The 27,371-nt window shown below is 41.2% G+C and overlaps 1 protein-coding gene across 11 annotated transcripts in view; it reads left to right on the top strand.

The window, feature by feature from the left end:
- Positions 1-27,371, top strand: part of VTI1A (vesicle transport through interaction with t-SNAREs 1A) — a 362,693-nt gene that overhangs the window by 268,951 nt on the left and 66,371 nt on the right. Inside the window, exons 9-10 of one of the 11 annotated variants that reach the window (XM_043519144.1) lie at positions 765-816; positions 3,831-6,565. The exons of 7 other annotated variants lie outside the window; for them this stretch is intronic. In XM_043519144.1, the coding sequence (XP_043375079.1) occupies positions 765-816; positions 3,831-3,842 (64 nt within the window). In that variant the 3' untranslated portion in view covers positions 3,843-6,565. Of the gene's footprint in view, positions 1-764; positions 817-3,830; positions 6,566-6,631; positions 7,516-27,371 lie in introns of those variants that run through there. 3 more of the 11 variants (XM_038410867.2, XM_043519149.1, XM_043519151.1) reach the window with 3 other exon arrangements.

Raw genomic sequence — 27,371 nt, 5'->3', positions numbered from 1 at the left:
GGGCACTTTCCCTTGCATTGTTAAGGACCAATTTGTTTGGCCAGTTGAGAAAGGAGGTTGATGAGATCCAAAGGAAGTCATAGCCTTTGGCAGGAAGAATGCTTGTCTAAGCACAAGGTGTGAAGGAAAATTGGAAGTCCCTGGGCTTCCAGTTGAGAGTCGCAGTATGCTCTTTCATCCATGCAAAAGAGCGTATGCATCTCTTCTCTTAGCTATATACAGCTATTGAGTCAGCGTCGTTCTGGGTTCACAGCTCATGTGTCCCATTGAGCATTTATAAGGGTGTCAAAAAAATTCTTCAATCTTTTCCAAACTTTTTATTTTGCATTTATTATAGCAGAAACATGAGCTGTCATTATAGCTAAAGCTGCATAAGCATCCCCATTTGTATCAGCTGTTTTCAGTCACTGGGTAACTTTCTGAGACTTACAAACTTTAGGCTAAACTTGTCGAGGCCAGCACTACCCAGAGGTAGTTGTTTTTTAAATGATCTAAGTGAAAACAAAAAAGTGAAAACACTTCTCTCATTTATTTTATTATAAGAAAATTGGAGTAAAATTACACTTTGCTAATTATAAAAATAATCCTGCACCTTTTCTTTTGTATTATTATCTTGCGTTGAAAATAACTTAGTTGTTACATTATTGTGAAAATGTATCCACTGTTTTGTTAAATTAGAACTAATTATTTACAGTTTGCTCAGAATATTTTGAAAATGTCTTGCTGTATTAAAATGTGTTGCTTTATGTCCCCACACTGCACAGTTTCCCTCATTCAGTTCTGAAAAGGGAGATGATAAATCCTAAAGTGTTTTTCCAGTGCTATGTGCTATGGCAGCAGTTCTCAAACTTTAGCAACCCAAGGACCCCCATTTTGATTTAAAATTTTTCATGGACCCCCACGCCAGCTTCTAATTTCCCCTGGGGATGCTCAACCCCCACTCAGCCCCAGGCCCTGCCCCCACTCCACCCTTTCCCCCAAGATCCCACCCCCAGCCCACCTCTTCATGTCCCTGCTCCATCCCATCCCTCCTCTTCCCTGCCTCTTTCCGACCCCTACCCTGAGCACACCCCATTCCCACTCCTCCCCCTCCCTCCCAGCACCTCCTGCACGCTGCTGAATAGCTGCTCCGCAGCATGTAGGAGGCACTGGGAGGGCAGAGACGGAGTTGATCAGCAGGGCAATGGCCCCGGACATGACTCGCGGACCCCTGGAGTAGACCCCAGTTTGAGAACCACTGTGCTATGGGATTCTTTTTTAAGAAAACGTGCCTGTCCTCAGAGAATTATATCCTGGAAAAATATGAAAAACCTTATAACATGCCATATTTGAGGGGTTAAATTATTATCTCCTTATTTCAGTTATCTGTTGTTGAGTCAAAGGCAGCAATAAAATAATTTGAACTTACCTATTAGTGCAATAGCAACATGTTGCTGTGGTGTGTGGGAGACCTGGGGTTTAGCTTGACCTCAGAACTTCTGCTCTCTGTGCCACTGGAGACCAGTGTGGTGGCCTGTGTTTCTTTGAGAAAGAGCACAAACTGCACCGCTGTTCACAGAGCCTCTTCCAACTGCTCTTCGTAGAGCTAGTACCCAGGTCACCTCCCTTAATTCTGCAGTTTCTGCCTTCCACACAAAAGGAAAGATGTGTCTGTGCCAGCTTATAAAGAGAGAAACAGAAAGGGCTGGAGTTGCCACTGCTGAATGAAGAAGTGCACAGTAAACAATCTTTGCCAGTGTGGCTTTATTATAGCATAGACTTAAGAAGATTTTATAATCTGTTTTCAAAGGTGAAAGAAGATTCCGATGTTATATTTACAGGGTGCTCTAATCACTGCTTTAATGTAACAATTAGCCCAATTGTGAACATTTTGATCTGTTTAGCATACAAATTATATTGTCAACCACCAGCTATAATTTTGTAAATTGGTGGAATATTCCTATAAAAATGCACAAAACATTGTAAATACTGAATAAGTTCATTGTCTTAGCAACCAATTTGGGAGGGGGGAGCACCTTTCTTTTTTTCTTTTTCTTTTAGAAATACTTTGTGGTTCACCAATGCAGACACTGCGTATTTTTGTATCCCCATGCAGTCACCATGTTAATAGTTGTTTGCTAGTTGTGGTCAGTTGATTTAAAATAGCTGACAAGCTGGTATTATAGGTCCCAATAGATTATTCTCATATCAAATGGTAGTATTGTTTCTTCAGACCAAATCCCCATTCATGACAGAGTTCATTATAGCTCTTTAATTTATGATAACATGTGAAAGGATGAGCCTGAGATGATATAAACGGAGACTCAGTTTCTTAAACTTTCCCAAGCCACACATCATCCAGTTCCTATTCTACACTAGTTTAACATCTATGTTGTTGCAAAAGGATGTGTTGCTTCAGTAAGGCTATCTTTTGTGGATAAATGTAAAGTAATGCACATTGGAAAAAATATTCCCAACTATACATACAATATGATGGGGGGGCTAATTTAGCTACAGCTAATCAGGAAAAAGATCTTGGAGTCATCACGGATAGTTCTCTGAAGACATCCACGCAGCGTGCAGTGGCAGTCAAAAAAGAAAACAGGATGTTAGGAATCATTAAAAAAGGGACAGAGAATAAGACGGAGAATATTTTATTGCCCTTATATAAATCCATAGTATGCCCACATCTTGAGTACTGCGTACAGATGTGGTCCCCTCATCTCAAAAAAGATATACTGCCATTAGAAAAGGTTCACAGAAGGGCAACAAAAATTATTAGGGGTTTGGAACGGGTTCCATATGAGGAGAGATTAAAGAGGCTAGGACTTTTCAGCTTGGAAAAGAGGAGACTAAGGGGGGATATGATAGAGGTATATAAAATCATGAGTGGTGTGGAGAAAATGATAAGGAAAAGTTATTTACTTGTTCCCATAATATAAGAACTAGGGGCCACCAAATGAAATTAATGGGCAGCAGGTTTAAAACAAATAAAAGGAAGTTCTTCACACAGCGTACAGTCAACCTGTGGAACTCCTTGCCTGAGGAGGTTGTGAAGGCTAGGACTATAATAGGGTTTAAAAGAGAACTGGATAAATTCATGGAGGTTAAGTCCATTAATGGCTATTAGCAAGGATGGGAAAGGAATGGTGTTCCTAGCCTCTGTTTATCAGAGGTTGGAGATGGATGGCAGGAGAGAGAGATCGCTTGATCATTACCTGTTAGGTTCACACCCTCTGGGGCACCTGGCATTGGCCACTTTCGGTAGATAGGATACTGGGCTGGATGGTCTCACCCAGTATGACCATTCTTATGTTCTTATGTTTGTTGTTGTTTGTTTATTATTATTAAATGCATTTGAGAGAGTTAGTCTAAAATATGTTTTATTCAGTATATTATGATGTCACAAAAGGCCTACCCCATTCATTGACTCACTGGGTCTTGGGAACACTCTGGAAGTAACAATGCTCTCCAACCATACAATGAGAGAGAACCTCATTTACCGCTCAGCAACCCTTCACTCCCAGGTTTTAGCTGATACAACTCTCACCAGAGCATGATGTTGCTTTGTGTATCTACCCCTTTCTGGCCAGAATGGAGGAGCACCATAACGGAGGGTCTCTAGGGACCTGAAATGGGGCTGTTAGCCATTAAGCCAGACATCGAGTCAGGAATCTGAGTTTCCCTCCTGGGGTCTGCCCCAGCTCAGAATGTGACCTTGGACGCCTTATGACTCAATTTACCATTTTTAAAATGGTTATGACACTAGCTTCAGTTGTGAAGATTAAGATTTTTAAAGTGTGTGGTGATTCTTTGAAGAAACAAACAATGGATGACCAAGACTGCTTCTTCAAAGGGCCTGAATAACCCTGTTCAGTGTTGGCACTGAAATGAAGTGGACTTCACACGCGCACTGCAGATCTTCTGGAACAGTGGCTGCCACTGCTCTGCACCGCCTATGTTCAGGCTTCAGCCATTGGCTCTGTGAAGTCATGTAGCCTATGAATCCTACATAATACATCTACACATTCATACCATGCTTGTCACCACAGCATCTGAGCCTAAGAAAATGATTTCGTGCACCTCTGTCAGGGCTCCAACACCCATGCATCAGCTTCTCCAAAGCCAGCATATATCTCCCCTCTTCAATGCATTGGTTTACAGAGGTGCAGTCCCACCATGGGGCTTAAGTAGAACCAGAGAAAAGGGGGGAAAGGAACTTGTTACTATCTGTATTCACCATATTTGAATAAATGTAAATTACTGAAAAAGAAAATATTTCTGCAGGCCAGTGAGAAAATACACAAATTGCTTCCATGAAGAATTTAGAATAAAAGATGTGATGAGTTGTAAGCAGTCACTAACATTTGTTGAACATTCTACTTGTTATTAGTGTTTCATATACTTCTGGTTCAAGCATTTTGTGGAAAAAGAGGGGAATAAATGGGGTAGCACTAAACAGATGGTCCTGTATGGGGAATTTCTAAAGCCTTTTGTGTACTTTATGTCTATGATAACAAATCACACAGTGTCAGCTTGTGAGAAATGATTGTACATTTTGAAGAAGAAAAGCTCTTGCGGTCCTAGTCAGTTGGATGTCAGGGTTTCAAATTTGAGAATTTCATGTGGAAAGGAGAATGCTTGCAAGTGAGGTGAAAGTAGAAGAAATAATTGTTTAAAGACAGGGTCGTTTTTAAGTTCTCAAAAGATGGTTTATCTTAGTCTTGACCATAAATGTATCTTTTTCCACCACATTCTGTGCGATATTGGTGTTATTTTATCTTTGACATCTGAAATATTAAGGAAGGTGAAACTACACTCACCAAAGGAATTAGTGAAATAAAGCTGTCTAGTAGCCTGGTGAAAAAACAGGAATCTACATAACTTTTAATTGTTTCATTGTTCTGTTCTTGAAGTAAAAACTTTTCAGAAAGGAAGGCACAGAACTTAATGCTTTCTTCCATATGTAGTTTCTAAAGGAAGCTATCCCTTTGTCTGAAAGTTCTAAAATTCATAAACTCACTGCTAATATCTATCTAGAGCTACCTAATCTATGATATTTTTAGGACATCCATCAAGGTAGTTTCTAAGATCCTCAGTATCTTTTGTAGCCCCTTTTGTAACCAGATAGCTCAAGAGATTGGTAATAGGTTACATAACCTTTCATCTCCAGGTCAATAATTCAGATCAGACTCGGAATGGTCACGGCTTGAAATCATTGCTATCCAAAGACTGTTTGGCAGGTTGAGTTGGTGGTCTCAGTCTAGTTCTTAGCAGACAGGGTGAGACACTGGTCATGTAGGGCAGTCTAGGTATGAAGACTGAACTACTCTTACTTATAGAGGTGTTTCTTGAAAATGGACTGGAGGAATCATCCGTGGGACAGCTTCTGAGCTTGCAGCTCCCGTATAGATGGGTTCTGTGCATACAGGAGATACTTTCAGGTCTGACAGTCAGGAAGCTTTCACCCGCATTACATTCACTTGGGGGAGGTGATGGGGACATAGTCTAAAGTGTGTACATAAAGAGCTCTTACTTCACAGAAAATAGAAAATAGTAGAAGTGCATTAGGAGGGTTTTCTCACAACTTTTCATTTGGAGCTAATGTTTTTCTTTCATGTAACTCAGCAGATGCATCTTAATATTGACTCAGTGGCTGTAAGTGGATGCTTCCTTGAAATCTGAAATTCTATGCTGAGGCAGGCTGCCGGGTGGGGTCCAGACAGATGCACCCAGTCTCAAAACTGAGCCTTAAATATACACAGCAGAGCTGCTGGGTTTTGGTTGCAGGGTCATGTGAAGGGAGTTATGTGGTTAAAACCTCAACTGTGAAAATTGTGTCTTTTGTTTTGTTCATGTCAATATGAAGAATAAAAATCTTGAGGTAGAAATTAATTAAAGTCTTATGAGTTATAACATTTTGGACTCTGTTATGTGAAGGGACCTGCTTAGCTGCCTCTTTTTAAGACACAGTTGAGAACATATGCCCTATGACGAGTTGCTGGGAGGAGTGCATCCATTGGAAATCACCTCCTGTTATTTAGTAGCAAAAGAAATTTCACCTTTGACAATTTTACAAACACAAACTGTAGTTTTATTCTGAACAGCATCTACAATATTAACTGTAACCCGTAGCAAAATGCAGTATTAAGTACAGTTAGAGATTTTTTGTTTTTAAGCAAAGGAAGAGAGCAATCAAGAGGCATAAGCGAGGGAGGAAAGGTTTTCTGCTGAAATTCACAGCGAGACTGAAAGCTGATGGGCTATGAGAGAGCTGTTCATGTGGCAAAAAGCTGCAGAGAAGGTGCTGTCATTAAAAGCTCTGAAATAATATACAAGGGAGGAGAAGTTCTTGTAGTAATTGAGCCTCGAGAAACTTCAGATGATTCAACAGTTTGCCTCTGAAGGGAACATGGTACACCAGTACTCTACATGGCTACGTTTCAAGGTCCTGGTTTCGATCTTCGAAGCCCAGATGGTATCAGGGACCTCATTTCTCTGTGTGTGACTCTGAGGAACAGCTGCGGTCAGTCCCCACAGTTGAGGTTCCCACTGGGTCAAGGACACAAGGCTCTCTCTATGGCTGACATCTGCCTTTGGAACTCCATTGCACAAGATATTGGACTGACGCTGGACCTTACTCCCTTTACAGAATAACATCAGGCATACTGCTTCAAAACCCTGGTGTTACATCAGAAGAAAAAACAAGAAAAGAAATCAAGGTATGCAGATGAATTTACACACACTCTCTTCTACACCAGCTGTATTCGAGAGGGGAGCAGAATATGTTCCTGTGGACCAAGTTTGTGGGTTGCTTTAAATTTTTTGAGCACCAGTACCATAAGAGGTGCAAAATAGATAGCTGGCTGTAACAATAGATGCATTGTATGTAACAATAAACAGTTATACACTTCCTGTTATCATTCGAGATGACCGCACACAGCCCGTTTGTGTCTTTTCTTTGCTCGTTTATTTCAAAGTGATACCAACATACCTAACTCATGAACATAAGTATTACACCACCTAACGTAAATGCTGTACTTTCAGTATGCAGGCAGAGAGAGGCTACATGATGGCTTGGGACTGATAGGACTTCTTGTCTTCTCGAGCAAAGTAGACTGATAAACCTACAAAATAGGACAGCCTCTTGTCCTCTCATATGCTTAAAGAAGGAGCAATACTTAAACGTTTTAAAATGCAAAAGGACTCCCTGAAACACTACTTGGAAAAGAAAACCTTTTTTGCTCAGAGGCTTTATAATGTCTTGTTGTTTCAGATTGTGCAGATTTTTCATTTTATAATTAACCAGCAATTTTATTCTAGTGGGCAGGGAGCAGATTTAAAAATTTTAAAGGGGCATTTTCTGTTTAATACTGTGTATAATGAACTACATTATATCTTTCATGCACATATACGTGTCTGTGTGTGTGTGCGCACATATGTATGTGTATATTTGTGACTGTGTGTGTGTCATACGCTATTTCCCGCAAATTTTGCTTATGATGGTAGATCCGCAGCGTGTGTTGCTATATCCTTATTGTGATGTTTTCTTGAAATATACATTTAAAAATAGGGCAAGAGAGACCCTGTTTTGATTGTCACATTTACCTTGCAATATATTTAGACTGGAGCTGAGGGAGTCACTAAAACAGGTACCTGAAACCTCCTGAAAGTGATTTAGTATGAGAGTTGACACAAAGCCAGCGGGTCTGTATTATCACTTCCTGTTAACTGACTAATGCATTGAGCTGTTTTGACATGTGACCTGTTGATGTTGGCAGCTCATCTCTTCTCAGTCTATTATAACACCAGCTCTCCTCCCTAATTATCACAGCCTGCACCACCTTCTTCTTTCCCCCAACCCCCCCTTCACATTCCATTCAGCCTATCCCAGGCTTGTTGTCATTATTTGCAGCTGCCTCTAAGTATTTCCTCCTGAGGACAGATCCCATATGTCTGTGAGAGGTCTAGGTGACCAGGTTCTGAAGCTCACTGCTCCAGCTGGAAAGCCCCTGTGAGATACCTCACCACAGTGCAACAAGACAGTTCAAGTCAAATGACAGGAACTCAGTTGTGCATTAGAAATGTATATAACAACAGATTCACAGTAGAGTTAAAGCAAAATACAGATTTGATTTAGAAAAAAAAACACCTGGATAAAATGCAGTTCAGTATTTTTTATAAAAATGTAATAAGCAGTACCTTAGCTGAGGAGCAGCCCGAGAACAGAGTATTAAGTTAATATTTTCCAAACATTTTATGTTTCTGGTAGCAGCCACCAAGTGGTGGGCTCTGAACAAACTCCGAAAAAGGCACAGTCCTTGGCCTGAAGAGATTTCACTCTCAATTTTGCTTCCAAATGCAGAATGCAAGTTGTCTAGATTAAATGCCGCTTAACTGTCTGGTGTAGCAATTCAAAGTAAAATCTCAATAGAAGTTGATTTAGGCCCTGATCCTACAAATACTTGCACATGTGCACAACTTCAAGCGTATGACTAGTCCCATAGAGTCAACTACTCAAAGTTAAGTGTTTTCAGGAGCAGCGCTTAGTGATCTGGTTTTACAAATATAAGCATAATGTGTTTAATACATAACCCCGTTACTTTTGTAGATGCTGAACTCCTCTCCCCACCACCACCACCACATGGCTCAGATAAAATTGTTTAATATTTATCTCTGTAGATTAAATTTTAAAATTACAGATTTGTCTATGTACGGTGAGAACTGTTGGTTGGGATATATTGAAGGAAAATTGTTCCCTTCTCTTAGCTGGTGATATAGCACTATATTTAGTGTGGTTAAGAAGAAAAAGACATGTAGTCTATAAAGCAGAGTTGTGTGCTATAGTCACTATGCAGGGGCATGCACACACACGCAAAAAGCTTCCATTCACTGCAGTGGAAGTTTTGCCTGCGTAGTTGGTAGGGTCAGGCCATTAATCAGCTGTAGTATCTCATAAGTGAATGCTGAGAAGCCACCTTCTGTGCTGGAGGTTGAACGTCACACACATTTTGTATAGGGTTGGATCTGTAACTACAGTAGTGCGTAAATGTGCTGCTCCACCATAATAAGGAGCTTGCACCAATTCATCTGCCAAGGAACAGAGACTGTAGCGAAATGCTAGAGACACCGAAATTTGCTATAAGCTGTGTTTTTCCTGCTGAATCTGTTGAAACTAAAGACTTAATCATTTTATTTTACTTGTTATAGCCTGTGTAACTGCAAACTCCAATCAATTACATATAGGTAGTTAAATATACAATTTAGTTTTGAATGTGTACATTAAAGAACTCCAGGTTTTTCCTGGTAAATAATGTTACAGTTAGTTCCATGCTGGGTATATAATGACTATGTATGTGTCAGATCTAGGATTTATTTCCAAACTGGAAAAGTAAATCCAACCCAAAATAAGCATGTCCTTTGAAATCTAGACACTTTATGCCTTCCATCACATCAGATGACAATGTGAGACATCAAATGAGACGATGGCACATAAGGTGACAGTAAATGAAAGATAAATTAAAGCAATAAATTTTTGGATAAACTTCCCTATTAATTTTGGTAGATGAGAATTTACTTTTAATTGCTGGCACATTCATTTTATCAGCTACATTTCCTAATTCGTATTATTACAGATAATTACCAACATATATTTATTCTTAAAACTTTATTTGTTCATTTAAAAGCTAGATTTCAGCCTTTATCTTTGTAGGTAGATGATCCAAGACAGTATTATGTAAATGGCTTAATTAATTGGTACCCGTCAGTTGAAACAGCAATTTACAAAGGGAGTAATCCTTTTCGAGTGGCATAAGCTGTTTAAAAATGGCAAAAAAACAATGCCTTGCTCAGGCACCTTGTCACACAATTAAAAGTTATTTGACAGAAGTAACTATAATAAAGCACAGGGCCCCTTCCCAAATATATTTTTCAATGTAATTAAAATAGCATCAACTTGAAGACTATGCAGTAACTGTGCTTAAAATTTACATTATTTTGAGACTTAATTATGTAAAATTACAAAACTTTCTGATAAATGATGCAACATGTTGATGGCAAAAATATGATCCCGGTGGCCTACTTATTAAGTTTGCAATATTTCTAGAACAATTAGCTTTCTATGTTCCATGCTCCGCTTGAGGCTACCTTTGGAAACTTCTACTGTAGTGAAGTTATTGTAGATTGTGGCAGCAAAACACCTCACAAAGGTCATTCTCCATGAGGGGTGATGGTGTCTGTAATGGGCACTCTCTTCCTTTTCAGCAAGAACGCTTTAGTATTTTACTTTATAGCCTTCTAATAGAGGAATTGTATTCGTTTATTGTTTCTGATATTTACACAGCAAGGATTTGTAAGCTTGTTAATAATACTTCCTAAATAAACAGAGAGAGAGAGTGTGTTTTTGTGTGTAAAAAACAGAGGAAATATTTCCTTGAGGTGACTGCCTGGTATCTGAATGCCTTACAAGTTTTAAAGTTAAAATAAGAATGTTCCTCTCCCCTCCTCAACCCTTAGCAGTTGCATAGCATTATATTAGTTATTACTAATTATTATTTTCCTCTTTGTTCTAAAGGTGGCAAGGTTTTGTCATCATTCTAAAATCTTCAGAATTGAATTCCATTCTTGGCCCAGCTGGTGAGAAAGCTCTGTCTCATGAGCTGACAAATCTCACCCTTGTGGCTGATTGATCCAATGGAATGTAGCTCCTCTGGGAGATTGTGGTGACGAGAGATGGTCCATCGAGTAGCGTGGGTCAATCCCTTAGAGAGTTTTGAACGTCAGGACAGAGAACTTGACTCGGACTTTTCAAACGGCAGCTAGCACTGGTACAGTTATTAGTAATAGAAATTGTTGTGAGCTCATCACCATGTGCTAAGAACTGTAGCAACTGAAGCTTTTCCAGTTTTTGGCAGCCTCTTTCCTAGGTATAATGAGTTGCAATAATCAAGCTTTGAGGTCACAAATGTGTGGATCATCATGGTCCGTAGCTGAGATATTAATAAATGTCTCTATTTTTTAATTACTATTTAAAAAAAAACATTTTGTACCAATGGTCAATACTGTTTCCATCTTTTTTAATAGGTGATAGGGTGACCCCTGGAATTATGGACAGGGAGGCACCCGCAGGATAAAGAAAAATAGTTGAGAAGATGATTAAAGATTGCGTTATAAAGCACCTATATGAGGATAATAAGATGGGACAAACCAGTGTGGATTTCTGTAACCTGTCAGAATTCTTTGAAATAGTTAACAAATAATGGCTAAAGGAGAGCCAGTGGGTATAATTTATTTAAACTTTCAAAAGGTTTTGGATAAAGTCCTTTAAAGGAGGCAAGGAATCTTGCTAATAATGGGGGTGTTAAGGCTTGTCATGATTTTAAAACTGATTTAAAGACAAAGTTTAAAGTAAGATTACATGGACAGTTCTTACTCCAGGAAGGGGGCAATAATGGGGTGTTTGGAGTAAGTAGTAGGACTAGTAGCTAGACTTCATTTATTTTTATCTTGTGACAGGGTAGGGCCAGATGGCTACAGGAGAGTGATAGAAGGCAAATATATTAGCCCCAGGATAAGTAGGTCCCTTTTCCCTGAATAAGGTAACAAGGAAGGTTCCAGAACAATCAGGAACTTTCTGGAAACAATTAAGGCAGACAGGCTGATTAGAACACCTGCAGCCAATCAAGAAGCTGCTAAAATCAATTAAGGTATGCTAATCAGGGCACCTGGGTTTAAAAAGGAGCTCACTTCAGTTTGTGGTGTGTGTGTGAGGAGCTGGGAGCAAGAGGCAGTAGGAGCTGAGAGTGAGAAGGCGGATTGCTGGAGGACTGAGGAGTACAAGCATTATGAGACGCCAGAAGGAACGTCCTATGGTGAGGATAAAGAAGGTGTTGGGAGGAGGCCATGGGGAAGTAGCCCAGGGAGTTGTAGCTGTTGCACAGCTGTTCCAGGAGTCACTCTAGACAGCTGCATTCCACAGGGCCCTGGGCTGGAACCTGGAGTAGAGGGCAGGCTTGGGTTCCTCCCAAACCTCCCAACTCCTGATCAGACACAGGAGGAGTTGACCTGGACTGTGGGTTCACGAAAATGGCCAAACTGAGGGCTGCTGTGAATCGCCGAGGTGAGCAAATCCGCAAATAAGCGCAAGACCCACCAAGGTAGAGGAGGAACTTTGTCACAATATATAAAGATAAATTATACAAAAATAATTAAATTGCTATTGTGCATAGAATATCATTAGATAATATTCACTACAGACTATATATATACTGCAGTTCAGCATTATCATCCTATGCCATCTAGACCTTTCCACTGCTGTCATGCCACATATTTAAACAAAGACTAAAAGGAAGAGTAAAACTTCCCCCAAAAGTATGTTCATCCATTGAGAAAGTATCAACTATGCATTCATGTCAGGCAAATTCAAAGTTAGCTAAGGTCTGCCTGGTACTTGATAACTCCAAATCACATTTATCATGTTAGTCAGACTACCCCCTAAATTTTTGCACCTTGAATTGAGTAATTTCTTCAAACAGGACAAAGCGATAAGGAATTAAACTAAATGAAATGGACATATGTAAGTACAGCAGCAGTGACTGATATTTTGGTTGTTAATTTCTTTGATCTTCTGTTGAATTTAAACTTGCCTACAGTGGTTTACCAGTTTCAATTAGTACACAAAACAAACTTTGCTTATTTTCTGAGATTATGTTCTTCATTATACATCACTGGAGTTTTATATGTGGTTGCCAAAAAATCTTCTTTTGACAAATTCCACAGGAGGCATTTAGAGATTATATGATTGAGTTGATTGAGTTTTGGCCAAATCCTGTCCACTTTTATCACTGAAGACTAAAATACAGATGCTGTGCTACACCAAAATATATGGAATTTGCTTTGGCCCTGAAAATTCATGTCACATTTTAAAACAACCAATTTGGGTACAATTTGAGTTAAGTGGCAAGTAAACAATACAAATGAAACTGTTTTGTTAGCTAGAAAGTAATTGAAAATCTGCAACTAATTATACATTGGCAAAATGTTAGTCTCCAAGAAGCTGAAAGGAATGCTTTGCTGATATACTTTTTAGTTGTATTCAAAATTAGCGTGTTGTACACAGTCCATACAAAAGTTAGACTTTACAGAATATTGTAACTTACCTCAAAAATATAACAAGCATTTAATTCACAGTTTGGGTTTCATAAGAAAAATTCTATCTTAAGTCATGTGATCTTTTCATTTCACGTATTAATAATTACGGGCCGGAGTATCAACATTTGTTTCCAGATTTCCCCAGAATTTGCACTTCCATTGTTTTTCTTCAAATGGGCATCTGAAAGAATTTTATTCACATTAATTCAACTGTACTTTTGTAAGGTAGAGAGAAGTATTGTTACATGCAAAAAGAGAATCCTTGCTTGTGGTTGATTGAAAAGTCAGGTGATACATTTTGAAGTTCCTATTGTTAACCTCCCCATAGGTCTGCAGTACTAGTAACCTGTCAGAACACACATGTGAATTGCTGTACTGAAGTATCCAGACTGTATCCAAAACTACCTCTGTGTCTGTGTGTGCATGTGCAGATGTCATGTTCTAGTGAACAAAAAGTTTCATTGATGAATCATTAGAAACCATGGTGATAGGGCCAAACAGATACATGAGAAAAAAATAGAAGAGATAAATATTGACCAGTATGAGTATTTAATACTTTGTGGCTTAACATACCTTGATGTTCACCTAAAGGAGGTCCCTGGTCATGAGCTGAAGCCAAGAATCATTCCATGCAGCTTGGGGATGGAGGGGAGGGACAACTGTGTCCTTTGGTCACCTTCACAGCTCGCTGATTCTGGGGACATCTGGGCACCTGTCCAGTCTCTATATTAGGTCTTCTCTTATTCTTCCTCATAAGAAGAATGAGGGGAGGGATAGCTCAGTGGTTTGAGCATTGGCCTGCTAAACCCAAGATTGTGAGTTCAATCCTTGAGGGAGCCATTTAGGGATCTGGGGCAAAAATTGGGGATTGGTCCTGCTTTGAGCAGGAGGTTGGACTAGATGACCTCCTGAGGTCCCTTCCAACCCTGATAGTCTATGATTCTAAGAATGTCCATGTAGGGTCAGACTAATGGTCCATCTAGCCCAGTATCCTGTCTCTGACAGAGGCCGGTGCCAGAGGCTTCAAAGGCAGTGATGAGAACAGGACAATTATCAAGTGATCCGTCCCCTGTCATCCAGTCCCAGCATCTGGCAGTCAGAAGCTTAGGGGCACCCAGAACATTGGGTTGCATCCCTGACCATCTTAGCTAACAGCCACTGATGGACATATCCTTCATGAACTGATCTAATTCTTTTATGAACTTTGGCCAGGGGTTCTCAAACTGGGGGTTTGGACCCCTCAGGGGGTCGCAAGGTTATTACATGGGGAGTCGCGAGCTGTCAGCCTCCACCCTAAACTCCACTTTGCCTCCAGCATTTATAATGGTGTTAAATGTATTTAAAAGTGTTTTTAATTTATGGGGTGGGGGGTTACAATCAAAGGTTTGCTATGTGAAAGGGGTCACCAGTACAAAAGTTTGAGAACTACTGCTTTTGGCCTTCTCAACATCCCCTGGCAATGAGTTCCACAGGTTGAAGTGTGGAAGAAGTACTTCCTTTTTTGTTTTAAACCTGCTGCCCATTAATTTCATTGGTGACTCCTAGTTCTTGTGTTACTTGAAGGGGTAAATAACACTTCCTTATTCACTTTCTCCACACCACTCCTGATTTTATAGATCTCTATCACGTCCCCGCCCCCCTTAGTGACTCTATCATATCCCTCCTACAAGTTAGAGCAGTATGAAGGCTTTTTAGTGTTGTGCCTATGACCAGTCACTCCATAGGTTACTATGGCAGCTAGAAGATCAAAATTCTTTCCTCCTACTGGAAATGAATATCCTCAAGCTAAACCATTTTGTAGGATTCACAACCAATTTCATAGTTATCTAGCAGATCATGAATGTTGAGAGGACTTCAGAGGGCAACACACACAAGTTACTTAAGGCTCACAATATCCTTTTGTGGAAGAAGATATTGCTCCATTATACAAGTGCGGACACTAAGGGTATGTTTGCAATGTGATAGAACACCTGTGGCTGGCCTGGATCGGCTGACTTGGGCTTACGAAGCCTAGGCTGCAGAGCTCAGGCTGGAGGCCAGGCTCTGAGACTCTGTGAGGGGGGAAGAGCCCCTGAGACTGAGCGCCAGTCCCAGCCCAAATGTCTACACTGCAATTTTATAGCCCTAAGTCAGCTGATCCAAGCCAGCTACTGGTGTTTTATTGCAGTGTATGCATACTGTTAGGCTAGGAAAAGTTACATTATTTTCTTAGTCAAATAGGGAACCAGTGACAGAGCCAAGAAGAGAACACAAAGCTTCTGTTTCACTATACTGTGCTCCAGCCACTAGGTCACGATCTCTCCCTTTGGGATCTTGTTAGCTACCTAGTCTGTCCATGTTCCACTGCTATGCACTAGTCTTTACAGGTGCTTGGCCAAAGGAGAATTTCACTGTTGAATTTCAGATATAATCTTAGACAGGTTTCAGAGTAGCAGCCATGTTAGTCTGTATCCTCAAAAAGAAAAGGAGGACTTGTGGCACCTTAGAGACTAACATATTTATTTGAGCATAAGCTTTCGTGAGCTACAGCTCACTTCATCGGAGCTGTAGCTCACAAAAGCTTATGCTCAAATAAATGTGTTAGTCTCTAAGATGCCACAAGTCCTCCTTTTCTTTTTGCAGATATAACCTTGTAACTTCCACTGTCTGGATGATACAGTGAAGCAGTTACCATAATATCACGTTTGAACATACCAGTGGGCAATGCACAGGGGGGACCTCTTGGATTTATGATATACATGGTAGAAATGGATCAAAACTGGCTGTTTCAGCGTGGGTCCATGTATGACTCTTAAAAAGCTGTTGCCTCCCAATCTTCATCTGCTTGTTCCAGCCTTTAGTGGCAGAAAGGACAAGAATAGCCTGGATGTTCACTTGCAAAGACCGATCCATCAGATCTACCGCATCCAAACCACCCTTTCCTTCCCCTTTATCTTTTCCCAGAAATAAATAAATGGAAATACCATTGGACTACAGCAATGCACTCGACCATCTGTTCTCTGCTCTCTTAAAGAGAGACTGAAGAGTGAGCAAAAATAGAACCAAAATGTGGAAGGGGTCATGTAAAATCTTTGCTTTGTCCAAAATAACTTTTTTGGGGGCAGAAGGCAGGGGCGTGGGTGGGCAGGAAGACGCGTTCATTCTTGATGCTAAAGAGAAACCTCTGTGTCTGCAGATACTGGAAAAACAGATTAACTGTGCCATTGCAAAGGTCACTAATTACTTAAGGGTGATCTGTGGAAGTTCAAGTGGCCCATGGGCTGCTAAATGTAATTTAGATGGACACATTCTAATGTTCCTTTAAGAATGCATTAGTTACTGTTTGAAAAAGGAAAGAACTGGCACATACTTTGCCTGACCCCTTTTGCACGTTGGTGCCCATATACCCTGGGAAGTTTCATGAGTGCTAACTAAAGTCTATGGGATAGATTGTGGTGCCCTTACTTTCACCAGTGAGGCTACTTATGTGAGTAAATGCTGCCCAATGTGAGATCCAAAGTTTAGCCCTGTACAGGGAAGTTACCCACAGTGTGTCACATAAACAGACACACTTCAATAAAGGATACTTTACAGAAACAACAGTAAAAGTAAGACAGCCTTCCAATTCTACAATTCCTGTTTCAAGACAGTCCAAACAAGCAACTCTTATGGGAGTAGCTCCATTCATATACTGTTGAGGCTACTCTTCTGAGTAAAGGTTACAGGATCAAGTCCATAAATATTAAGCTAAAAAAGTGATTCTGCATCCAGAGTATTATAATAAAAAGTTAACATGGGTCATGGGTTAGCAGGGAATTGGGGGTTAAAACATCAGGGGAATGGAGAATAAGAGTTATTGAATCCAGACTGAAATAGATCTTTAAGCACAAATCTCAATATAAACGTTTAAGGGCTTGATCCTGCCTTTGGGCTATGCTGGTACATATTGTTACATATCTTGTAAAATCAGCTACTGTTACAAGTTATGTGGCACTGTTTACCCGCATAACTAAGGACTCAGCTCTGGGTTTTTATAGTCTTTATTTTTAAATACTATAAATACTGCACTACGTGGCTTTAAAGAATGCTGAACAAATGCAGCATCATTTTCTGAAATCTCCTTCCCATCTACAATCAAAATAAGTAGTAGAAGTGTTGCATCTTTCGATAAAGGCTTCTTACAGGGCTGTTTAGTGAATAAAGCCGAATAGAAGGTTTCATTGTTGCTGCTGCAGGTTTTGAGTTTTTATTTGTATATGGTGTGTACTGTATGCTACATAATAATGAAAAGCTATACGCTCTGGGCTGCTAGTTGACTACACAGTCTGTGTGATTGCAGATTGTTTGAGTAACAGTGGACTATTGAAACTCTATCCAGATGTGCATGTAGCTAACTGTGGGAATAACCACAAAGAAGGATTCTCTCTTTTGTTGCCATTTCCAAACCCTTTAAAAAGTGGGAAAGTGAAAAGCATGGAGGTAGCAAATGGAGAGTAGCTGGTCACACTAGAGACGAAGACTTTCCATAATTAATTCCAAGCAAACAAAACTTTTATCCCCACAGGATGCACTTTTAGAGAGTAAATGGATGCAACTTAAGCAATGTCTCCCTAAGGGCCAGATTCTGATACCACTTCTCCTGCTGGTTATTGCCTTACTCCAAAAGTAGTAATCTTGTTGACTTCAATGGGAGTCCATGCAGAATAAGGCACTATTCAGTGCAAGCAATATATTAGGATAAAATGAACTGTTATCAATTAACTGACACATGTTGTGCTAAATATTAAAGCTGTTATGGGTTATTGGCAGGAGGAAGGTATATTTTCATTATTTCCAGAATTTAATTAGTTTCCATTTAACGAGCTAGAGCATTGAACAGAAGGGCCAGTTTTAACAGTCTGATTTTAGTTTGATGGAATCTGTGTTTCCAGGATAAGTTTGTTCTCTCTCCCTCTCCTACATTATCGTTGTCTCATGCTTTGATTGGACTCTTTGTCCTCTGTCCTCAAGATAGTCCTTAATCCCACTCTTCACTAGCTTCATGGTCACAAGTTGCCACGGTTCACAGAGACCCTGATATAGATGAAGCAAAAGGGCTGAGCATCAGTGGCAGACGTTTTGTGCTGCATCCAACCAAATGCAAGACGTAAATGAGTGGAGTGAAGACAGGGTGTTGAATGACCCTAGCTGCTTATTTCCTTGCATTTACAGCTGGTATTGGGGGGTGATACCATCTAGCAACCTTCACTCAAAGTCAGTGAGGATTTTTGGGAGAATGGGGATAAGAATTAAATGAGAGAGAGACTACTTAGAATCAAACCATCCCATATGCCTTTAAGGGAGGTGAGTGAGCACATCTGAATTCAGCCTTAGCCCCACTTTGCACTATTTAATTTAAAGAAAAATGTTAAATTTCCTCCTGAGTTATTAATAGCCAAGTGTGGTGACATACAGGAACTTTGAGTTTGACCGTCAAGGTAAAGGGTAACTGCTATTTTAAGTTGATTACACAATTTTCTCTGAATAAGTTGACAATGTGCACAGTTGCTGTGACTTCTGACCTTGTAAACGCACACTTCTAAATGATTTGCCTATTCATCTGAAACAAGTCCTGCTTTAAATGTGACGTTAAATAAACTCCAAATAGCCTTATGTGGGGTTGGAGTTCCAACAGTAGTCATCTGTTCAAAATGTCTGATTTGCTAGGGGATCAAGAAGTGTAAAATATTCTGAACCTGAATCCTAACTTTTAGATAAATTTCACACATTTAATAGGCTTAAGAAAAAAGCTAACATTTTTTCCCTCGTTGTATAGACACAAATCCTAATTATTATAGTGGTGTAACCCTTGTCATTCCCTATTCAACTGATTGTACTTTTCCCCTGAAGTTGAGTGTATGAAATAAATTAGAACTACTCCACATAAAGTATTCATAGAGTATTTGTGTAAATATATAAACAACTTGTGATGGCCCCAGGTATCATGATTTGTGCCTGCTACATACCTTTCCTTTATCACGTTTCAAAGTCTACAGCAGAATGTAATCATTGGCATTCCTTTAGACCTGGAAAAAGAGAGAGAGGTTTTACATTCATCTCAATCGGCGTGGTCCTTTGCTATACATGCAAAATGAGCAAGAGCTTTTCTCTCACCTTAGTTTGGGTATTTGTTCCCTATTGAGATGAAATGCTTGTTGGTAACAAATTTGTGAGGGGAGGATGACAGAAAAGTGTTTTAAATGCCAGCAGCACTATACAATGAGGTGATATAAACTCACCCAAAAGAAAATCTGAAAAAGGCAAGTAAATAATAATAATAGAGGCCAAATGGGCTGCAGCAGGAGCTAAGAAAATTAATATACCTCAAGGTTGAGGATGGGGGAGAGGGTGGAAAGAGAGAAATATTCCTTCATCCAAGAACTAAACCAAGGCTCGTTGCTCTGGATCAGTTCTGGGCAGAAGTCAGTTCCAGAAAGCAACCTAGGCCATCTCTAGGCCTTCTCTTTCCTTAGGGAGCTATGGTCAGCCCTTCCCACTCATCCAGTGGAAAAACACTGTAGAATGACTTAGAGAAACAAAATCTGTAACGTGGTTTAATCCAATGTTTCCCCCTTCCTCACGGAGATTTGGACAGTCTTTCCAACCCCCCAAGTGGTCCAACCATCTGTGAAACAAGACTTGGTTTCCCCTTGCCTCACAGGCTGGCTGAAGTCTGAAGAAATGTCTTCCTCCTAACAGGGCAGCTTCTCCTGCAGCTTCTTACTCTTTATATCACCTCCCTATATGTGTGACACTTCCAGCAGGTATTTCAGTGGCTGGGTCAGGGCCAAATATAGCCCATCACCAGAACAGTCCCTTTACCACTTTCTGCCTGATCTAGTGTGAACAAAAAAGTCCATGCACAGGCATTGTAAAACTCAATCCAGTCCCTCCTGTAAGTCAAATTTCCCAGAAATGTCCCAACGATGAGGGTTTTCAGAGCATCCTCTTTCCCGGCAAAGGCAGTGATCAGGATTTGTTTCCATTATTTCCTTTCACTTGCTTTGGAAAGGAAAGTGTTTGATGAACAAGTGAGTGCACTCCATCCACTGGTGAGGCAGCTTAATGAGCCAGAACTTTGAACTCAAAACGTTCGATCCCTGGTTGATCCTAGAATAGATGGGGTAGATTTCTTGCCGACTGCAGAGTTATGTTGGGATCTCAACAAAACTGGGTGACCGGGCAACAAAATTAACTTGAATGTTGATAAATGCAAAGTAATGCACATTGGAAAACGTAATCCCAACTCTACGTATGAAATGATGGGGTGAAAATTACCTTTTATGACTCGAAAGAGATCTTGGGGTCATCATGGATCGTACTCTGAAAACATGCACTCAATGTGCAGCAGCAGTCAAAAAAGCTAACACTGTTTGGAACCATTAGGAAACTGATAGATAATAAAACAGAAAATATAATGCCTCCATTGTACGCCCACACCTTGAATACAGCATGCAGTTCTGGTCGCCTTATCTCAAAATAGATATATTAGCATTGGCAAAGATACAGAGAATGGCAACAAAACTATTAGGGATTAGGGATATGGAACAACTTCCATTTGAGAAGAGATTAAAAAGACTGGGACTGTTCATCTTAGAAATGAGATGACTGAGAGGGGACATGAAATAAAATAAAATCATGAGTGGTATAGAGAAAGTGAATAAGGAAGTATTATTTTCCCCTTCATATAACACAAGAACCAGGGGTCACCCAATGAAATTAATAGGCAACAGTTTTAAAACAAACATAAGGAAGTACTTCTTCACACAATGCACAGTCAACGTGGGAGACCTGTCAGAGGATGTTGTGAATTAGAAATTAGAATTAGAAAAGAATTAGGTAAATTCATGGAGGATAGGTCCATCAAGGGCTATTAGCCAGGATGGTCAGAGATGCACGCCCTGGGTATACCTAAACCTCTGACTGCCAGAAGCTGGGACTGCATGACAGGGGATGGATCACTCAGTAATTGCCCTGTGAAGCATCTGGCACCAGCCACTGTCAGAAGACATGATATTGAGCTAGACCAGTGGTCTGACCTAGGGTTGCCAACTTTCTAATCTAACATCCTTGCTTCACCCCTGCCCTGAGGTTCCGCCCCTTCTCTGAAGCCCTGCCCCCTGCTCACTCCATGCTCCCCTCACTCCGTCACTCGCTCTTTCCCCACCCTCACTCACTTTGACCAGGCTGGGGCAGGGGTGTGGGTGAGGATGAGGTTGAGGGCTCTGGCTGGGGCTGCAGGGTGGGGCCACGAATGAGGGGTTCAGGATGCAGGAAGGATCTCTGGGGCCGGGGATGGGAGTGTGAGAGGGGTGAGGGCTCCAGCTAGGGGTGCAGGCTCTGGGATGGAACTGGGGATGAGGGGTTTGGGGTGCAGGAGGGGGCTCAGGGCTGGAGCACAGGGTTGGGGTGAGGGCTCCAGGAGGGAGTTAGGGTGCAGAAGGCAGTTCCAACCTGGGGCAGGAGCGGGGCTAGGGTTCATGAGGAGTTTCAGGGTGCGGGCTCTGGCCAGGTGGTGGCTCCTGGTCCAAGGCGCAGCAAAGCTAAGGCAGGCTCCTTGCAGCACTCAGAAGCGGCCGGCATATCCGACTCCTGCTGCCTGTGCCTGGAGGCACCTCCCCCGCAGCTCCCATTGGCCACTCCAGAACTGGCACTCGGAGCAGGGGCAGCGTGAGGATCCCCTGTGGCCACCCTTGCGCCTAGGAGCCAAACATCCTGGCCGCTTCTGGGAGCCGCGCGGAGCCAGGGCAGGCAGGGAATCTGCCTTAGCCCCACTGTAATTCTGACCGGACTTTTAGCAGCCCGATCAGTGGAGCTGACCAGAGCTGCCAGGGTCCCTTTTCAACCAGGCATTCCAGTCCAAAACCCTGGACACCTGGCAACCCTAGTCTGACCCATTATTGACGTTCTTATGTTTTAATTACAAACACTACCCTTTGCAGAAATAAATCATTATGAGTAATTTTTTCCTCTGCTCTTTGTATGAACAAAACATTTTTTTTAAAGTATGCAATTTAAATGCTGCCTGTTGCTCCCAGAAGGGAGGCAGATGAAGAGATCTTCATGGGATGCAGCATGCAGTACAGTATGTACAGTAGAATGGCTTGTCCTTTTTCTGTGATAAGCACTACAGTGAAGTCTACTGTCATTTGTGTGTACATGTGATTTTCTATCTAAAACAGAATGAGTGTGTTTGCTAAATGGCTAGTGAAGTGCCCAGCAAGCATACTTACTGCAGGAGAGTGATAGGATAAGGGAAGTGGCAGAAACAGAGATAGGAAAGGAGATTTTTGCACTAACAAGTGTGAGCTGATAAGCCTGACCTGCATGGGAAATGTAGAGAATCCTAAATGCGCTTGTCAGGCCAAAATTAGCTATGCCCATTTGTTTTCAGCTACATTACACCATGAAGAAACCCTTCTTTATTTTCTCAGTTGTGGAGGAAAAGTGCTGGCTCATGGAATTCCTTTTGTTTTCAGCAAGCTATTTCTCTTATGGATAAATAACTTTTCTAACCTGGCCATCCATACCCAAGAATTAAAAGATTAGTTTCAGGGAAGAATGGTAAAGTGTCATGTAAGGGTTTTATTGGCCACATGGATGAGTTATGCAGGTCATCCAAATTAAGTGCTTAATCATCTCAGACACATTGTTCAACACAACTGCCTTACACTCAGTGGGTAGCAGGGAGTGGAGGGAATACATACATACTTCTTTCCTAAGTATGCATGGTTAGGATGAATTCTGATTGTTTTCTTTCCTTCCCAGTGTGTTTGTGTGCCAGTGCCTGGTGTGTGTTAGGCACTTGAGAGCAAGGGGTGATGGCTGTATGGTGCACCAAGAAGTAAAATGCATACGTTTAAAAAAAAAAAAAAACTGGATATTTGCCAGTATATAATGTCATATATAAAGAGTCAGCATGGTCTTGTGGTTAGAGCAGTGAGCAAGGAGTTAGGTAGCTTGTGTTCTGTTCAGCAGCATTTTGGATAGACTAAAAAGGCAAAAGGCCCTACTGGAGAAGTCTAAGGGCTTGTCTACATTACCCGCTGGATTGATGGGCAACGATCGAGCCAGCGGGGGTCAATTTATCTCGTCTAGTCTAGATGCGATAAATTGACCGCCAAGAGCTCTCTCGTCGACTTGGTTACTCCACCAGGGCGAGAGGTACAGGCAGTGTCGACGGGGCAGTGTCAGCTGTCGACTTACCACAGTGAAGACACCACAGTAAGTATATCTAAGTACATCGACTTCAGCTACATTACTCACATAGCTGAAATTGCATAACTTAGATTGATTTCCCCCTCCCCCACCCGCCCCAGTGTAGATGAGGCCTAAGGCAATAAAGGTGAGAAATAACTAGGGACATACAGATAAGGCTTTTTTTCCGGTAGGATCAGTGGCTATGACGGTCACAGAGAGTGGTTGCCTGTTGTGTGTGACACCATTTTCTTCTTTCTGTAGAGCTGTAGCAAACTATGGCTACAGTTACTTTCCTGAATAGGGTCTTGGAAAAGATCTCGCTGTAAACACACAAAGCATGGCTTTGTGTCCAAAAGTGGTGTGTCAACACAGTGTGTCTGATTTCCATAACTCTTCAACCTCCTAAACTCCAGCCAAGGCAACTACTGGTAACCATGTTACATTTCTCACCTTTTTTTTTGTCTTGATTTCAACAATCAACCTCTTCTCACTCTGAAAAGATCTCTGACAGAATTGCACCACACTGGCAAAAATAATCTCTGTTGGTTGCATTATTAAATATGATGGAAAATAGCTCCCAGAAAATACCTTGGCATATCTTGGAAAGCTGGTTTTAATTCTGACCCATGCTAAAGTGATTACGGGCCTGATCCAAAATTCAATGGAGTCAGTGGAAAGGCTCCAATTGATTGCTGTGGGCTTTGGATCAAGGCCTAAAAGCAGAGGAATAATTCAGTGGTGCAACCACACTAGTGGGAGCCAGGAATTCTGCATTCTAACCCCATTTTTGGTGCTGACTCCCTGTAGCATTAGCCAAATCACTTAACGTCTCTCTGTCTCTGTCTCCCTATCTACAATATAGGGATGATGACTTTCCTGCCTCACAAAGAGTTGTGGCAATTAGTTGCTTAATGTTCCCAATGTACTTTGTAGGTGAAAAGTGAAATGTGCCCTAACAAGCTTTCTCCCACTCACTTCTTGGGCACATAGTCCTCTTTTGTGTTTACACGTGTGCACTTCCTTTTCAGGGTCTATAATAGCTGTTACTCAGGATGTCCAGCGTAGGACACACAAGAATTATGCTTCAAGGAACACGTGTGCGTTTGGTCCTGCATGTGTCATGGGCTTAGGACATGCCCAGAATTTCTGCCTCCTCTCCTTCAGGTCCTGGGGATTTATGGCCCTGAACCAGGAGAATCTGGTATATCAGTGACACAGCCTGGAATAGGAGTGCTTGCCCCAGTGGCTGTAAAACATTTAAGGCCTTCAAGTTATCTCGTGCCAGGCTTCAAAGTAAAATTACAAATATTTATTGGGGTAGTTAAGATCAGCTGTTAGTTCATCATTTGGGATCCCCACACACCCTCAGTTGACAGACTCGCGTGCAGCCTAAGATCACCTACCCCATGTTCAAATGGCCTTTCAAAGGCATGGTGGAGGACGTTTTCCATTCCCTTGTGTGGTTAAGTTTGGACCTACCCCCTCTTGAACACCCTGGGGTAGAAACTAAGTGAGTGCCCACGGGGACACATAAAACTCAGCTGGCCCTGCGTGGTTGCAAGGGCAGACTGCATGGCAAATCCCACGCAATGCAAAATCAAGAAGCACCATTATCAGGAAAACAGTGTCTTATTATATTGTTCTCCACAAGTGGCATGTGCTTTAGAAAACTGCATCTGAGATATAGAAAACTATGGTGGTAAAGATCTCTCCCTTTGGGGAGACGCCAAGTTTCTTTCTTTGTGTATTTTAATATAAAACTTTTTGGATTATTTTTCGTTCTATAATCTACAACCTGTAGTTTGCTTAGTCCGTGGCTCCTTTTACATATATGCTGTAAGCTCTTGGCACAAGAGACAATTTCTAGAGAACTGATTTCTCTGACAAATTAATGCATGTAAGAGAGATTTTATTTTTCCTAGTCATGAGATGTGCCTGAACGATTGGCTCCAAAAAGGGCCCTCCAAACTCAAGCAAGTCAGAATTCAGAGTCGTATGGCACTGACTGTCCTAATTCAAGGCTAAGAAATTTATTAAATTATGCTTTTTCCAAAGTGATATTTACATTCTAGACTACAGGAAGAAAAACCAGCCAAAAATGATTGCTCTTTTTTTGGACAGCCAGAAAGACACTAATGCTTTAGTGTTTGGAAGCGTGCTGTAAGAAGAGGTTGGTGTAATCCTGTCAGGGACAGGGCAACCTGATCGCAGCACGTAACAATGAATTTGTGGCATGTGAAGCAAAAAAGAAAAGTGTTTTGGATCGTTACCTCCTAAATTGGTGAGAGGGAGGGTAAAAGAACAAGGACAAGCTAGAAGAAAAGTTGTATTTTTTCCTATCCAAATGTCTGTTTCAGTAATAACAGTAATAACCGCCAGCACCCTTGTGGGATCTTCTATTGAAGGTTCCCAATATGCTTTGCAAACATTCATTAAGCCTTACAGCAACTTAATTTGGTTGGTAATACCCATTTTACTGATGGTGAAACTGGGGCATAGAGTGACGACAGTGACTTGCTCACAGGCACAAAGGGAGTCACTGTCAGAATCATAACGAAAACCCAGTTCCAGGTTCTATTCTCTATAAACAGGGGTCCTCAATTTTGTTCGTACCGTGGAGCACATTTTAATGAAGAGCTTGCTTGGCCTACACCTCCCCTTCCATTTGCTTATGTGGAAAAGTTACTATTAGGAAAGTAGTAACTTTTAATGGAATTTAGCAGCTGGAAATGAGAGGAAAAAGCCAGCACCATGAGAGCACTCAGCTCTTCACAGACCAGCAGTAAGTGCTCTGTGAACCATCAACTAGTACTCCATGGACCACAGCTTGGAGGCCTTCGCCCTAGGCAATGCCATCTCCCAGTAGGTTATGTCCAGCTTTGAGAGGCAGCATGGCAGACTGCTCGTTCAGCTGGTGATATGAAAGGAAATTAGAGATCATTGAACCATTTATGTTTTTATAAAGGAATAAGCAGGACAGTTTCTAAGCTCTTTTTTGGACATAGCCTACAATATTAGAAATTAAAAGTTGTATTTTCCTGCATTGTATTTGGAGTAGGTGTAATATTTCAGGAGGGAAAAGGGTCTATGCAGGGATCTCAGTGACATTTTTGTTGTTTTTTCATTTAGTTTTTATTTCACTCATCCCTGGATTTAAAACTTCTAGATTATGTACTGCCAGAAGCAGGAAAGTAGTAAAATGCAGTGAGAAATGTGGTGTGCATGGCTCTGGGGAATGTTTACTGTACATGTAAGTAGACATATGATCCGCCTTTATTGTTGTTCATTTAAAAGTACAGTGCACATGACTTAAAGTAGACATGCGAATAGAGGAAGAAGAGATATTTATAGTGGACAAATTCCAAAGACCAAAGCTGCCTGCTTATTTAAATTCTGTTGTATTGTTAGGGCACTCTTCTGACATAATTCTCTATTGTTTCTGCCATTATCGCTTGCTTTTTGCAGGACATAGTGTCAGGAAATTCCTGTCTGGCACTTACAAGGTGTTTCTAAAAGGAGAAACAAAAGAGTCAAGAGTATGCAAGGAGCAGGAGGAAGCAGTAAAGGGGAGTGGCAGCAGTGGGAAGGAATTTGAGATAGTTGCAGGGGACAGGCAGAAAAGATTACAGCTGGCCCAAGAGAAGGACCAAAGAGTGCTGATCACAGACAGAAACTCTCATCTCTCTCCCTACAGTTTTAACTGTCAAAGGTGAATCCCACCTTAAGAGACTCAGGAAATGGTTGAAGGATGACAAAGATGAAGTGAGGGGAGAAGCAGGTGGATTTCCATCCCAGGGTTACATTCAGTGGAGAATCTTGACCATCCTCGCAGGAAAGGGGCCCAATGTGAAACAAGAGCAGGCTCTTAAAACAAAGCAGTGTGGGAGGAGAGACTGTTCAATGTGCAATTAAAAATTTCTGAAAGCAGGATCAAGGGTGGTAACAGTTGGTTTGGAGTTAAGAATTTTTTGTGGCCCTATGAATTGTAGAGCTGACATCAGTGCCTCCCCCTTATACCAATAAGC

The sequence above is a fragment of the Dermochelys coriacea genome, chromosome 7, assembly GCF_009764565.3.
Source record: "Dermochelys coriacea isolate rDerCor1 chromosome 7, rDerCor1.pri.v4, whole genome shotgun sequence".
Taxonomy (NCBI): domain Eukaryota; kingdom Metazoa; phylum Chordata; order Testudines; family Dermochelyidae; genus Dermochelys; species Dermochelys coriacea.
Note: the sequence above shows the minus strand (reverse complement) of the source record. Positions and strands in the feature narration are given on the sequence as shown.